Genomic DNA, 12,611 nt, shown 5'->3' with positions numbered 1-12,611 from the left:
GGGCCCGCGCGAGGCGGCGGGCGGGCGACTTCCGGCGCGGGCCGGATGTGGCGCCATGGAGGCCTGGAGGGGCGCGAGCAAAACAGGGGCGGCGGAGGGGACGCCGCCGCCGCCGCTCCCGCCTCCTCTCCCCGCGCGGCTCCCCTTCGTCAGCGCCGCCTCCGGCCATGGGGCGGCCGCCGCCTCCGCCGACCCAAGCGGGGCTTCCTCCTCCCTTCGTGCCTGAGGGCGCCGGGACGAGGCCTCGGAGGGGAGCCACTCGTGAGGCGACGGTGAGAGAGAGAGGGGGCGGGAGTGCGCATGCGCGGGCGTGTGGGGGGGGGCAAGGCTGAGAAGGGACCCCCGAATGGGCACATCCAGACGCCCCCCCCCTCGAACTCAGCAGTGGCATCCCTGGACGGCGTTGCCAACTCCAGTTCGGGGGGATTCCTGGAGGTTTGGGGGTGGAGCCCGGGGAGGGCGGGAGGCGACCAAGGCTCCCTCCGAGCTGTGGAGTCTCGTGAGCAGAAATTCTACATTGTGAGCTCCCCCTGGCATTAAAGCTTTTGGCTGCTGCAGAAGTTAGTTTGCTCTGGAGGGACCCAATGTTCCCTCTTAAGCTGCGGAGTCCTGTGAGCAAAAATTCTACTTTGTGAGCTACTGGCATTAAAGTGGTGAGCGAGCAATTCGGCTGCTGCATAAAGTAGTTTGCTCTGGAGCCATCCCTTCCTGAGCTGAGGCAAAAACGTGTGAGCGGGAGGCTAAAGAACTGTGAGCTGGCTCACACTCACTCAGCTTAGAGGGAACACTGGCTGCTGCAACCACTCTGGTCTGAGGGTCACACCAGGGAGGGCCCAGAGTAGCCCCCCTCTTCACCTTCCCAAGCACCCACACACGCTCACACCCAATGCTCCCTCTAAGCTGTGGAGCTTTGTGAGCAAAAATTCTACTTGGTGAGCGCCTGGCATTAAAGTTTTTGGCTGCTGCATAAGTTAGTTTGCTCTGGAGCCCTCCTCCCTGCGCTTAGGCAAAAACGTGTGAGCGGGAGGCTAAAGAACTGAGCTGGCTCACACTCACTCAGCTTAGGGGGGACACTGGCAAGGCTCCCTCTAAACTGTGGTGTCTTGTGAGCAAAAATTCTACTTGGTGAGCTACTGGCATTAAAGCTGTGAGGGAGCGATTTGGCTCCTGCATACATCAGTTTGCTCTGGAGCCCTCCTCCCTGAGCGAAGACAAAAATGTGTGAGCTGGAGGCTAAAAAGCTGTGAGCTAGCTCACACTCAGCTTAGAGGGAACACTGGCAATGTTAACATGGCAGTATTAACGGACAGAATGCTCCCTCTAAGCTGTGGAGTCTTGTGAGCTAAAATTCTACTTTGTGAGCCACTGACATTAAAGTTGTGAGCGACCGATTTGGTTGCTGTATCAATTAGTTTGCTCTGGAGCCCTCCTTCCTGAGCTAACGCAAAAATGTATGAGCCATAGGCTAAAAAGCTGTGAGCTGGCTCACAATCACTCAGCTTAGAGGGAACACTGGATGTGACCTCACGGGGTGTATATAAATTATTTGGTTATTTGTTTCTGTTACTTATAGTGTGCTTTTTTTTCACCTGGACTCCAGGCGGATTACACAGAGTGAGTCAGTGCGGTCCACCGAATGAGGCGTTCAGTAAGCAGTGCAACAGGATTAGGGTTGTAGAACCAACCAGAAGCAAAGCATGAGTATTAACATGATACATTAAATGATGCAAATGGCTCAAGGCGAAGTACTTAGTGTAGTTACATAGTTATATAAAGGTAAAGGTCTCCCTTGCCCGAAAGCCGGTCGAATCCGACTCTAGGGTAGGAGAAGGGAAAGGAGTTTGTAAGCCTCTCTGAAACTTTGAGCAAAGGGAGGGGTATAAATCCTATCTCTTCTTCTTCTTAAAAATATAACAGATGTTTCAGACGCTCGTGTCACGGGCTTGAGTTGGAACAAGCGAGGGAGGCTGCCCGTCACCTCCTTAAGTCTGCTGTCCCCTTCTGTCCGGAGACGAAAGGGAAGGAGAGACGAATTGACGCTGTGGCTGTGTGCCCGTTGTCCTCTTGAACTACTTGGATGGAACACTTGGCCCAGCTGGGTGGCAGTTTGCCCTGTCAGTTTGCCAAATTGCTGGGCAGATGTCCTGGGGGGGGGGAATCGTAGGGGGGGAAATAATACTGTAGGCATCCCTTTAGCAGATGATGCAAGAAGGGAATTCCTCTTGAACTGGGATCAAAAGCGAGCTATATGAATTGGAAAACCACAAAATGCAGGAGGCAGGGATGAGATGCAAAACAGTTGCAGCCCCTTGTTCTAAAGGAAGCTCTCTTGTTGCAGTATATTTGTTCCAGATTAAACTGCTTGCAGGAGCTGCGGCAGCTCAAGGGGTTAAGACGCTGAACTGCAGGCTGTGGAAGGTCGGTAGTTCAGCAGTTCGAGACCCGAGTGTGCTGCATGACGGAGTGAGCTCCCGTCTCTAGTTCCAGCTCCTGCCAACCTAGCAGTTCGAAAGCAACAAATTGCAAGTAGATGAATAGGTACCACTTCGGTGGGAAGGGAACGGCGTTCCGTGCACCTTGGTGTTTATTCATGCCGGCCACATGACCACGGAAACGTCTTCGGCTTTGAAACGGAGATGAGCACTGCAACCCTAGAGTCGGACTCGACTGGCTTTCGAGCAAGGGAACCTTTACCTAAACTGCTTGCATGAGTATGATCTCAGTTTTAATAGACAGTTCTTTTGAAAATGGCAGCCGCTACAAGGACAAAGGCAGAGAGTTCTTCAGTTCTCCATCTGTGAAATGAGAGTAACAGTCACATAATTCACAGGCTGATCATGAAGAGAAAATGCTATTCTAAGGTGCTATGACCGTAAAGATTTTTCTTAAAGGCATTCTTCCACGCATCGAGCTCCATGCCTCTCTGTAGCAGTGGTGAAGTTAAGACTAGGTATGGCCAATCTTTGGCTTTCACTGCAGAGATAGCACAGAACGGTTAATGTTAAAAGTTAATGTTAAAAGTATTTGTGAAGTCAACAGAAAAGGAGGATTGAGAACAGGATGTTCAGGGTTCAGCACTTCAAAGGTCTGTGTGATTGTCACTGTTGCAGAAAACTGGTTTTGGGGGGGAGGGGCATTGGAAGCATTCCTCACCACATGTCTAGAAACTCACAGGACGAGAAAATGCTAAGTGCTAATTACGAAGTGCTAATTACTACATTCTGGGAATTTAGTGTAGTGGTTAAGAGCGGCGGACTCTAATCTGGGAGAACCGGGTTTGATTCCCCACTCCTCCACATGAAGCCAGCTGGGTGACCTTAGGTCAGTCACAAGTTCTCTCAGAGCTGTGCTCTCAAAAGCAGTCCTCGAAAGAGCTCTCTCAGCCCCACCTACCTCACAGGGTGCCTGTTGTGGGGAGGGGGAAGGGAAAGGAGACTGTAAGCCGCTCTGAGACACCCTTGAGTAGGGTGGGGTGTATATCCAATCTCTAATTCTTCTTCTTAATTGGGGATTCAATTGCAAGGGGTCACCCCTCCCCCCCAGCTGTCTTAAGGTTTCCTTCCCTTTTTGTCCTTCAGATAGAGACCCCTTGCTGTTGAAGCTTTCGGGAGGGACCGCCGGATACGACTGCGCCCGTGAGATGCCCGCAGGCAGGCGTTCTACTCCGTACGGCCCTCCTCCACTAGGCCTGCCATGACAGCGTTCTTCACCAGCGTCCCCACCTGGATTCAAGATGCCAAGCAGGAGGAGGAGGAGGCGGGCTGGAAACTAGTGCCCAGGCCGAGGGGCCGCGAGAGCGAGAGCCAAGGGAAGTGTCAGTATGAGCTGTCAGGACTCCCGTTCCCCGGCGTGGAGAAGCTGAGAGCAAACTCAGAGCAGAGGCCCTATTGCTGCCCCCAGCTGCACTGCGGCAAGGCCTTTGCTTCCAAGTACAAGCTCTACAGGTAAGCTGGGGCTCTGGGTGCCTACTGCCGCCAGCCGGGGCGGATCGCCCGGGGCTCGTTGGTCGCTAGCGCTGCATGTGTTGTGCATTCCGACTCATGGCGACCCTGCGAATTAACGGACCTCCAAAGCATCCCATCTCAGGCCTTGCCAGCTCCTCCCTAACCCTTCTCGCCTGCATCTGCTGCTCCCAAGGCCTCCCAGTACTCCATTCCTGGGTGCCGTATTTTTCTTGGCAAGTCAGACAAGTAGTCCCAGGAGGCACTGGGAGCCGTGTGTGCAGGGGTGAACATGGTGGGAACAGAACAGTGGCACTGGCACTTTGCAGTTCTATGAATTATTTATCTGCTCAAGGCCTTCTGAGGCTCAGGGGAAGAGACTCTGCTTTACATGCAGACTCTGCAAGTCAGGGGAAGAGACTCTGCTTTACATGCAGACTCTGCAAGTCAGACAGGTAGTCCCAGGAGGCACCTCCAGTTAAAGACCAGGCAGTAGATGATGTGAAAGACCTTCACCTGAGACCCTGGAGAGGCACTTCTGGTCTGTGTGATTGTCACTGTTGCAGAAAACGGGGTTTTTTGGGGGGGAGGGGCGGTGGAAGCATTCCTCACCACATGTCTAGAAACTCTTGTTTAAAGGAAAACAAGAGACGAGAAAATGCTAAGGGCTAATTACGTAGTGCTAATTACTAAATTCTGGGAATTTAGTGTAGTGGTTAAGAGCGGCGGACTCTAATCTGGGAGAACCGGGTTTGATTCCCCACTCCTCCACATGAAGCCAGCTGGATGACCTTGGGTCAGTCACAAGTTCACTCAGAGCTGTACTCTCAAAAGCAGTACTAGAAAAAGCTCTCAGCCCCACCTACCTCACAGGGTGTCTGTCAGGGGGAGGGGGAAGGGAAAGGAGTTTGTAAGCCGCTCTGAGACTCCGAGTGAAGGGCGGGGTATAAATCCAATCTCTTCTTCTCCTGAGTAGACAGTACTGACTTCAATGGGGTTTGATTCACCAGAAGGCAGCTTCACGTGCATTTTGGAGAGAGGCTGTGGCTCACGGGTAGAGCATCTGATTTGGCCTGCAGAATGTCCCAGGTTCAATCCCCAGCACCGCCCGATAAAAGGACCGGGCAGGAGGTGATGTGAAAGACCTTCCTCTGCCCGAGACCCTGTAAAGCCGCTGCCGGTCCCGAGTAGACAATACTAACCTTGGTGGACCCAACGAACTGATTCAGTGTATGGCAGCTTCAAGGCAGCTTCATGTGATCAAGCGAGGGAATCTTGTTTTCCATCATTAAAATAGCCTTTTTAGGCATGTCTCTTTCCCTCAGGAGTCTTAACAGCGCAATCCCGAAACAGGTTATTCCAGGCCTAAACCCATTGATTTCAGTGGGCTTAGACTGGTGTTAACACTGTTTATTTTATTAATTTTTCGCATTTATATCCCGCCCATCCCGTAAACGGGCTCAGGGGCGGGTTACAACATTGCATTCTAAGAAATAACAGCTTGGCAAAAGCAACCCAGCAGCTGAGTCATGCGTTCAACACAACTTTCCTAGATTCAGGGGTCATATCCTGCAGGAGTGCACAGGAGCGGAGCTCCGGCAGCCCCACCCCCTGCTCCCAGCAGCCCTCAGTCAGAGCAAGAAGCAGCCAGGTAAACTGCAGAGCCCCCTCTGGTCCAAAACAGTCCAGTGGCACCTTTAAGACCAAGTTTTATTCAGGTACAAGCTCTCCCTCCTCTGTGAGGACAGATCTGCACGTCTCCCCCCCCCCCAATAGCTAGCAATCCAAAACAGTCCAGTGGCACCTGAGCGGTGGGTGTTGCCTTCTGACACACTTCCGGTGATGTCGGGGTGTGGCATATGCCAATAAGTTCTGCTAAGGAATTATGCTAATGAGCTCCTGCACCTCTTTTTCTACAAAATGACCCCTCCCTAGATCCATGATCTTGCAGGAGGGATTAGGAGACTGATGAACAGTAGGGAAAAGGGATATTGCTACAGAGCACGGGCCTCCACTGAACTTTCACCCCATGTCCGTATCTATAGGCCTTTAATGTAGATTACATAGGTAGTGCAGGGGTAAACCGCGCTTTTGTCACAGTAAACTACTGGATTGTTTTTTTGGTTTTGGTTTTTGAACACCACAGGGAAAAGGTTGGGGTTGACTTGAATGGAGGGTTGCCTCCTGACAGCCCAGACTAATAAGGAGCAAGGTACCTGTCCTCTCCCTCGCTTCTTCCCCTGGGATGAGGGGAGCTTCCTGTGTGCTGCTTCTCCCAGCAATCAGAAAAAGAGGCCCATCCACGCTCTCTGGCTTATGATGGGGGCATTGCAGCCTTTCTGGGGAGTTCCCGTGAATGAACCTAAATACAGTGAAAACACCAGGGCCACTGCAGATTCACCTTGTGGCTCATAGCCACTGATGGACCTCTGCTCCATATGCTTATCCAATCCCCTCTTGAAGCCGTCTATGCTTGTAGCCACCACCACCACCTCCTGTGGCAGTGAATTCCATGGGTTAATCACGCTTTGGGTGAAGAAGGTACTTCCTTCTATCCGTTCCGCTCAGCAATTTCATTGAGTGCCACACAAGTTCGTCTCTTAGATTTCTTCTTAGCTTTCCTTTCCTCCTTTTGCAAGGGGGAGGTTGACTGTAAAGGATTTAGGAGCTTGGAGTTTTAATGTATACATCTATTTGCGTGTATCGTAGGGCCGCCCCGAGCCTGCCAAGACTGGGAGGGTGGGATAGGAAAAATGATATAAAAAAAAAAAGTAGCGGTGGGGGGGGGGGGGTGCGCGCGCGGCATCTGAGGGCACGCCAGACTCTCGCAACCTCTCCCATTCCTTCCTCGCCAGGCACCTGGCCACCCACTCTGCCCAGAAGCCCCACCAGTGCATGTACTGTGAGAAGATGTTCCACCGCAAGGACCACCTCCGCAACCACCTCCAGACGCACGACCCGAACAAAGAGGCTCTCCACTGCCCGGAGTGCGGCAAGAACTACAACACCAAGCTGGGCTACCGGCGCCACCTGGCCATGCACGCGGCGGCCAGCGGCGACCTCAGCTGCAAAGTGTGCCTGCAGATGTTTGAGAGCACCCAGGTCCTGCTGGAGCACCTGAAGGCCCACTCCCGGAGGCCGTCGGGCAGCGTGAAGGAGAAGAAGCACCCCTGCGACCACTGCGACCGGCGCTTCTACACCCGCAAGGACGTGCGCAGGCACCTGGTGGTCCACACGGGCCGGAAGGACTTCCTGTGCCAGTACTGCGCCCAGCGCTTCGGCCGGAAGGACCACCTCACCAGGCACATGAAGAAGAGCCACTCCCAAGAACTGCTGAAGGTCAAGGCGGAGCCGGTAGACATGCTGGGCCTGCTCAGCTGCAGCTCGGCCGTCTCGGTGAAGGAGGAGCTGAGCCCCGTCTTGTGCATGGCGTCCCGGGACGTGATGAACAGCAAGGGTTTCCCGGGGATGCTGCCCATGGGCATGTACGGGGCGCACGTCCCCGCCATGCCCAGCTCAGGGATGTCCCATGCTTTGGTCCCCAACTCTTTGCCAATGGGGATGAGCTACCCCCTGGAATCGTCGTCTTCCCCGCCACAGCCGCCTCCCAAATACCAGCTCGGATCTACCTCATACTTGCCCGACAAGCTCCCCAAAGCAGAGGTGGAGAGCTGTTTGGCAGAGCTCCCCGGAGGCCTGCCTCTTGGCTCCGGCGAGCCGCCGCCGCTGCCGCCTTCTCCTCCGCAGCCGGCCCTCCTGGAGGACGCTTTGCTCTCCAAGAGCCCCGCCCTGCTTTCCGAGGCCCTCTGTGCTGCTAACATGGACTTCTCCCACCTCCTGGGTTTCCTCCCCTTGAACCTTCCGTCGTGCACCCCGCCGGTCTCCTCGGGGGGGCTGGTCATGGGCTACTCGCAGGGAGACACCCAGTCGCTCCTCGCCACTCTGCCCCCGCAGGAATCGCCGGGAGCCACGGGCCCCCTCGGCTTTGGGGCCCTCCACTCGTTGCCCTCGATGTTCTCCCCCGGCTTGGGCGCAACCACCTTGCCCCGCTTCCACCAAGCCTTCCAGTGAGAGGGGGGGGCGGAGCTTCCCCGGGCACGTGGACAGGCCACCGCAAGAGGTGCCCGGATGTTTTTTCCTACCTCAGGCTGGGGAAAGCCAGAGGGAGGAGTGCCAGCGGACTGGGACTGTTGCGTGCCCCTCTGGCGTGTGCCCCCGGTCCTGGACAGTGAGTAGATTGGAGCAATTAGAATTTCAGGTATTTTTCTAATGTGTTCTTTGGCGAATCAGGATCCACACTTCATGCTGACCTTCACGGGGGAGCCCAGATCCAGGTCTGTCCCTAGTCTGCGCCCGACACTCTCGTTCCGCGTTTGCATCTCAGTTCCCCAGGCAGGGTCTCTCCCGCCCCGTTGACTCCCTTCATCATCTCTGCTCTGCAGCCAAGTCGCCAGCCCCCTGGTGTGCGGCTCTCTGCTCCCCCTCCCCCCCCCTTTTTAGCAGAATCCCGTTTCAGCCAAAGCCAGGTCCTTTCACCTCCACCATTACAAGTTAAGAACCACCAGGAACAAGAAGCAGTCCTTGTTCCTGGTGTGCCTGAATGCTGTTTACACAACGAAGTCGGGTGACGCCAATCTCACCTCACCACTACTTCCATTTCTTCCCCTGTGGGGAAATAAATTGACTCTGGATCGCTTCAGCGTTTGCCAGTTCGGCCGACTCCCCCCGTGAATGTTTCTTTTTTTCATCTCAGTGCGGGCTGGACGGGTCCCGCAGCTTATCAGGTCCTGCCTGCTTTTGTGAACGCAAGAACAATGTTTCCCAAAGTATTATGGGCAGGGAGAGAGGAGTAGGTTGGGCCAGGCGGCCAAGGGCTGCTTTGCTCTTACGGCATCCCCATGGTGTGGCTGTCCGGGGCACGGTCCCGTTTCTCACCTGATGGGTGGGAGCTGTGCCACTCTGCCATCCTCCTAGTTGGCACAGCTCAGGCTGCGTTGTGCCGCAGCAGGACTCTTGTGGTCGGGAAGTTCCAGCTCCAAAGCAAGCTGGGCCCCAGTCCCACGGAGAAAGTGGCTTTGCCCTAGCTTCCGCGTGCCTGCAAGGCATTGTTTGTTGGAGGGAACCATTAGGCTGTGCTTTATAATCACCACACCTGCTGTAACAAGCCCTGCTCACGGCACATGACCTGGAGCAGTCCTGCGGGTGGCACGAGACGGCCCCCGCCGCCACTCCTCAACCTCTCAGGTGCATGCCATTTGGGCCCAAAGGAGACTTTGGAAGTGTTCTTGGGTGTCAGATTTAGCCCAGGGTGGTCCCGTCTGCAATCTATGAATATGCTCTTCTGTATCATCATTTACTCCCCCCCCCCACGCACACATGTAAAACCCCCTTTATGTTTCTAGAAGCAATTCTAGCTCCTTTTTCGTCACCCAGGCCTTTTTCTGTCGCCCTCCCTCACACGACCATTTCCCAGCGTTTCCCTTGCCAGTCGCTCTGCACAGTCTGGTGCAGAAAAATGAGGCTTGGCATCAGCACTGGAAACCAGAACGTGGGGCGGAGCAAAGGCCTGGGGTGGGGGGGAGGCTGACTGTCACTCCTCTTCCAAGGGGTTGCTTTGGCCGGAGCCGGCTCTTCTGCGTTCGTTGGTCTTCCTTGCCGGGTGTTGATGTCCGGGCGGGAGGATCCAGGCTGGACTGATGGTGTGTGGGAATTGGCTCTTACAGTGCCACCATTCGGCTGCTTCTGACTCTGCTCCCCCAGCCTGAGTTTGCAGGGTTGGGGGTCTGGGGGGTTGGGGTTTTTTTTGTTTTTGTTTTGTTTTTACTGCTTCCTTCCTTTGTTCTGCTTAGGATCCTCCCCTCTCCCCCTCCTTCCTCAGCCTCCTACCTGAATTCTTCTGTCTGCCTGTATCACTACAAATACCTCATAGCATAGGTCCCGCGCTCTCTCGTTCCTGCAGGAATCGTACTTCATCGCCTCACCCGGGGCCGCTGCGCCTGGGTTGCATTTCAGGGTCTCTCCGCAAGCCCCAGACTTGCACCTCATACCTCACTGTGCGGGACGGGGCAGAGCCAGAGGGGTTTTTTTGCAGCCTCCCTCTGCTCCTCCAGGACTGGACGCCTACCTCTGCCTCAGGTCTACCGATTGATCCCTCTGAACCCTGTTCTCTTTGGGCAGACCCACGGAAAGCTTTGCCTACCCGTTCGTGCCGATCCCAGTTCGCTTTGAGCTCCAGCATCTTTCTTGTCGTTTCAGTATTTTGATTGTTTGTATCCTGGATCCCACCCCCCGGAGGGACAGGGCTTTGTAGGGCTAGTTTTAGCTTGCCTCCTCCTAGCTGTTTGTCGTTTCATATCAGAATAATAATTTACCTCAACAGTTGCCTGTGGCCGTGCGTTCCACCAGCTGTACTTCCTGACGTTGCCTTTCTGACTTCAGTATGTGCCTTGCGCTGGGTAAATGGGAGAGCCGTCGGGCTTCTCCTTAGCCTTCAGTATTTTCAAATACCTCAGTTGCATCTCCCTTTCCAGATGTCATTGCACAGGTCTCTTCTCTTACGCTGTCCTGCTCACACCCCCTACCTCGACAGACGTGATCCCGTTTCCACATTTCTACCTTCCTCGGTAACAGCGTTAGATTTTTTTTAAAAAAAACACGTAGCTGATTCAAGAAACTGCCCGGTTACAGCGCTGCTTGGCTTGTATCCCTCGTCCAGTTTGAGCAATCTGTTGCCCGCTTGTGACTCCCAGCGCTGGCAGAAGTTGTACCTCGGAGTCGTTTTCAGGCTCTGGCCTGTACTATTTCTCTGTTACTTGCGCCTGCCTCGTCATGGAACAGACGTCTAAACGAAGCTTCCCCCTCCCCCTTGAACTCCAAGCAGTCTTGGATTCCAAACGTCGTATTCATATCTACAACCAAAGTGTCACTCTGCTAGAGCTAGATGCAAGTCCAGGAGCACCTTAGAAACCCAACAAGGTTTTGGGGTCGAAGCTTTCGAGGGTCAGAGCTCCCGGATCTCATACCCCCCAAATCCTGCTGGTCTCTAAGCTGCTACCAGAATCACCTAGCACACTTTTGCCGCAGCCCAACATGGGTAGTAACTTTAAACTATCGATGTGAAATGGGGCGCTCTTATTGTAGCAGGAGCTCCTTTGCATATTAGGCGACACGCCCCTAATGTAGCCAATCCTCCAAGAGCTTACAGAGCTCTCCTTACAGGGGCTACTGTAAGCTCTTGGAGGATTGGCTACATTACGGGTGTGTCGCCTAAGATGCAAAGGAGTCCCTGCTACAAAAAGAGCCCAACTGTACCTGATCCGGTAGTTGGTGTGACTGATCTGATCTGTCTTTGATTGTTCAAGTATTGTTGGACGTTTCCAGCAGCGAAACAGTCTAATTGCGGGGAAGCGTCTTGACCGTGGCAACAGTCCACGCTGACTTGTCGCCCCACGTCGGCCATTACAGGATGGGTCTTGCGCCCAGGAATCGAGCCCCAGGATTCAGCCTGGAGCTGCTAGTGTATTTGCCGCAGTGATAAAACTGCAAAGATGCACGACAATTTTTGGTAAAAATCCCAGGCGAGAAGGCTGCAGCAGTCTGCTGTTCTCCACCACAGAGAGCAGAATGGAAAAGAGACTCTGAAAGTCTGGAGACTTTTCCCCCCCTATCATGCCGTGTGCAGCGATTCAGAAGCTTGTTAGTGCACAAAACAAAGCACTCTTGTCCACACGTTTGCACATTTTGCCCTTGAAAGGTGGTGATGGAAAGGTACAAGTCATTGTCAGGTGCAAGAATCTTCCACTTTATTTACAGCGCTCCCCCGGTGCAGTCGGAACGGCTGTCGATAAGCCAGCGTTCAGCCAAAGAAAGCACATGTATATACCAAATACAACTCTGTGCCCTCTTTTTTTTTGGTACGAGGTTCCCTAGCTTGTTTTCCAAAAGCACCATCCTGCTCCAGCATCCTTCGGCCAAGGTATGGGGGGCAGGTGAGGCATCAATGAATCCAAGCTGGTGGGAAGAAAAGGATTTCTGGAACCTTTGAAGCCTGGAATGGTGCTGTTCCCCCCCCCCCCCCAAAAAAGGCAGCCTTCTCTAGTCCTGATATTATGGTGTGCTTTCCGCCTCTAACCAAAGCTTACAAAAATCTCTCTTATGATTTTTAGTTTCACTCCCTTAGGGATGAAATGAGCCAGGTGTGACTTCTTACCCGACTAGTGCCATCAGTTTTACAACTGGGACCAGGGGTATTGGCTAAAACGAAGGCGGGGGGGGAGGTGCCTTCCCCCCCCCACCCCATACAGTTTTCAAGCTGTTAGTACCACAGTTGCATAATCTCCCGTTGCTCTTCAGACACCCAGACGAAGATTGATGGCCATTTGAAGCTTTAGGTCGGGTATCTTAAAGATCTTGCCAAATAGCTGTTAGTTCTCCTGCTTCTGGGGAATTGTCTGATCTCCGTTGTGTTTATGCTCATTATATTTCTAGCCTTTTCTCTTTTTTTACCTCCAGGGACAGAAAATTCCAGAATCCAAAAGGGTGGTGTGCGTTTGGGGAGGGGGTGGAATACGGCCGTTGTTTTTAAGTACTGCACAGTGCCTTCTTCAAGCGCACGGCTCAGTGAAGAGGTGAGCAGTCACCCAATTCTTCTCTCTCTCTCTCTCTCTCTCT

At 53.8% G+C, this 12,611-nt stretch overlaps 1 protein-coding gene across 1 annotated transcript; it reads left to right on the top strand.

The window, feature by feature from the left end:
- Nucleotides 1-64: 64 nt before the first annotated feature.
- PLAGL2 (PLAG1 like zinc finger 2) lies at nucleotides 65-8,045 on the top strand. Its single transcript, XM_015426179.1, has 3 exons — nucleotides 65-272; nucleotides 3,579-3,944; nucleotides 6,797-8,045. The coding sequence occupies exons 2-3, from the start codon at nucleotides 3,694-3,696 to the stop codon at nucleotides 8,010-8,012; spliced, it is 1,467 nt and encodes a 488-aa protein (XP_015281665.1). The 5' UTR covers nucleotides 65-272; nucleotides 3,579-3,693; the 3' UTR covers nucleotides 8,013-8,045.
- Nucleotides 8,046-12,611: the final 4,566 nt, after the last annotated feature.

The sequence above is a fragment of the Gekko japonicus genome, unplaced genomic scaffold, assembly GCF_001447785.1.
Source record: "Gekko japonicus isolate JY-2015 unplaced genomic scaffold, Gekko_japonicus_V1.1 scaffold291, whole genome shotgun sequence".
Classification (NCBI taxonomy): domain Eukaryota; kingdom Metazoa; phylum Chordata; class Lepidosauria; order Squamata; family Gekkonidae; genus Gekko; species Gekko japonicus.
The sequence above is the reverse complement of the archived record's forward strand: the minus strand, read 5'-3'. Positions and strand labels throughout refer to the sequence as shown.

What these genes read in the sequence shown, in the direction of transcription:
- PLAGL2 (XM_015426179.1), top strand. Translation starts at nt 3,694, where the DNA reads ATGACAGCGTTCTTCACCAGCGTCCCCACCTGGATTCAAGATGCCAAG. An exon ending in TCCAAGTACAAGCTCTACAG is followed by an intron (nt 3,945 to 6,796) that starts GTAAGCTGGGGC and finishes CTTCCTCGCCAG; the next exon opens with GCACCTGGCCACCCACTCTG.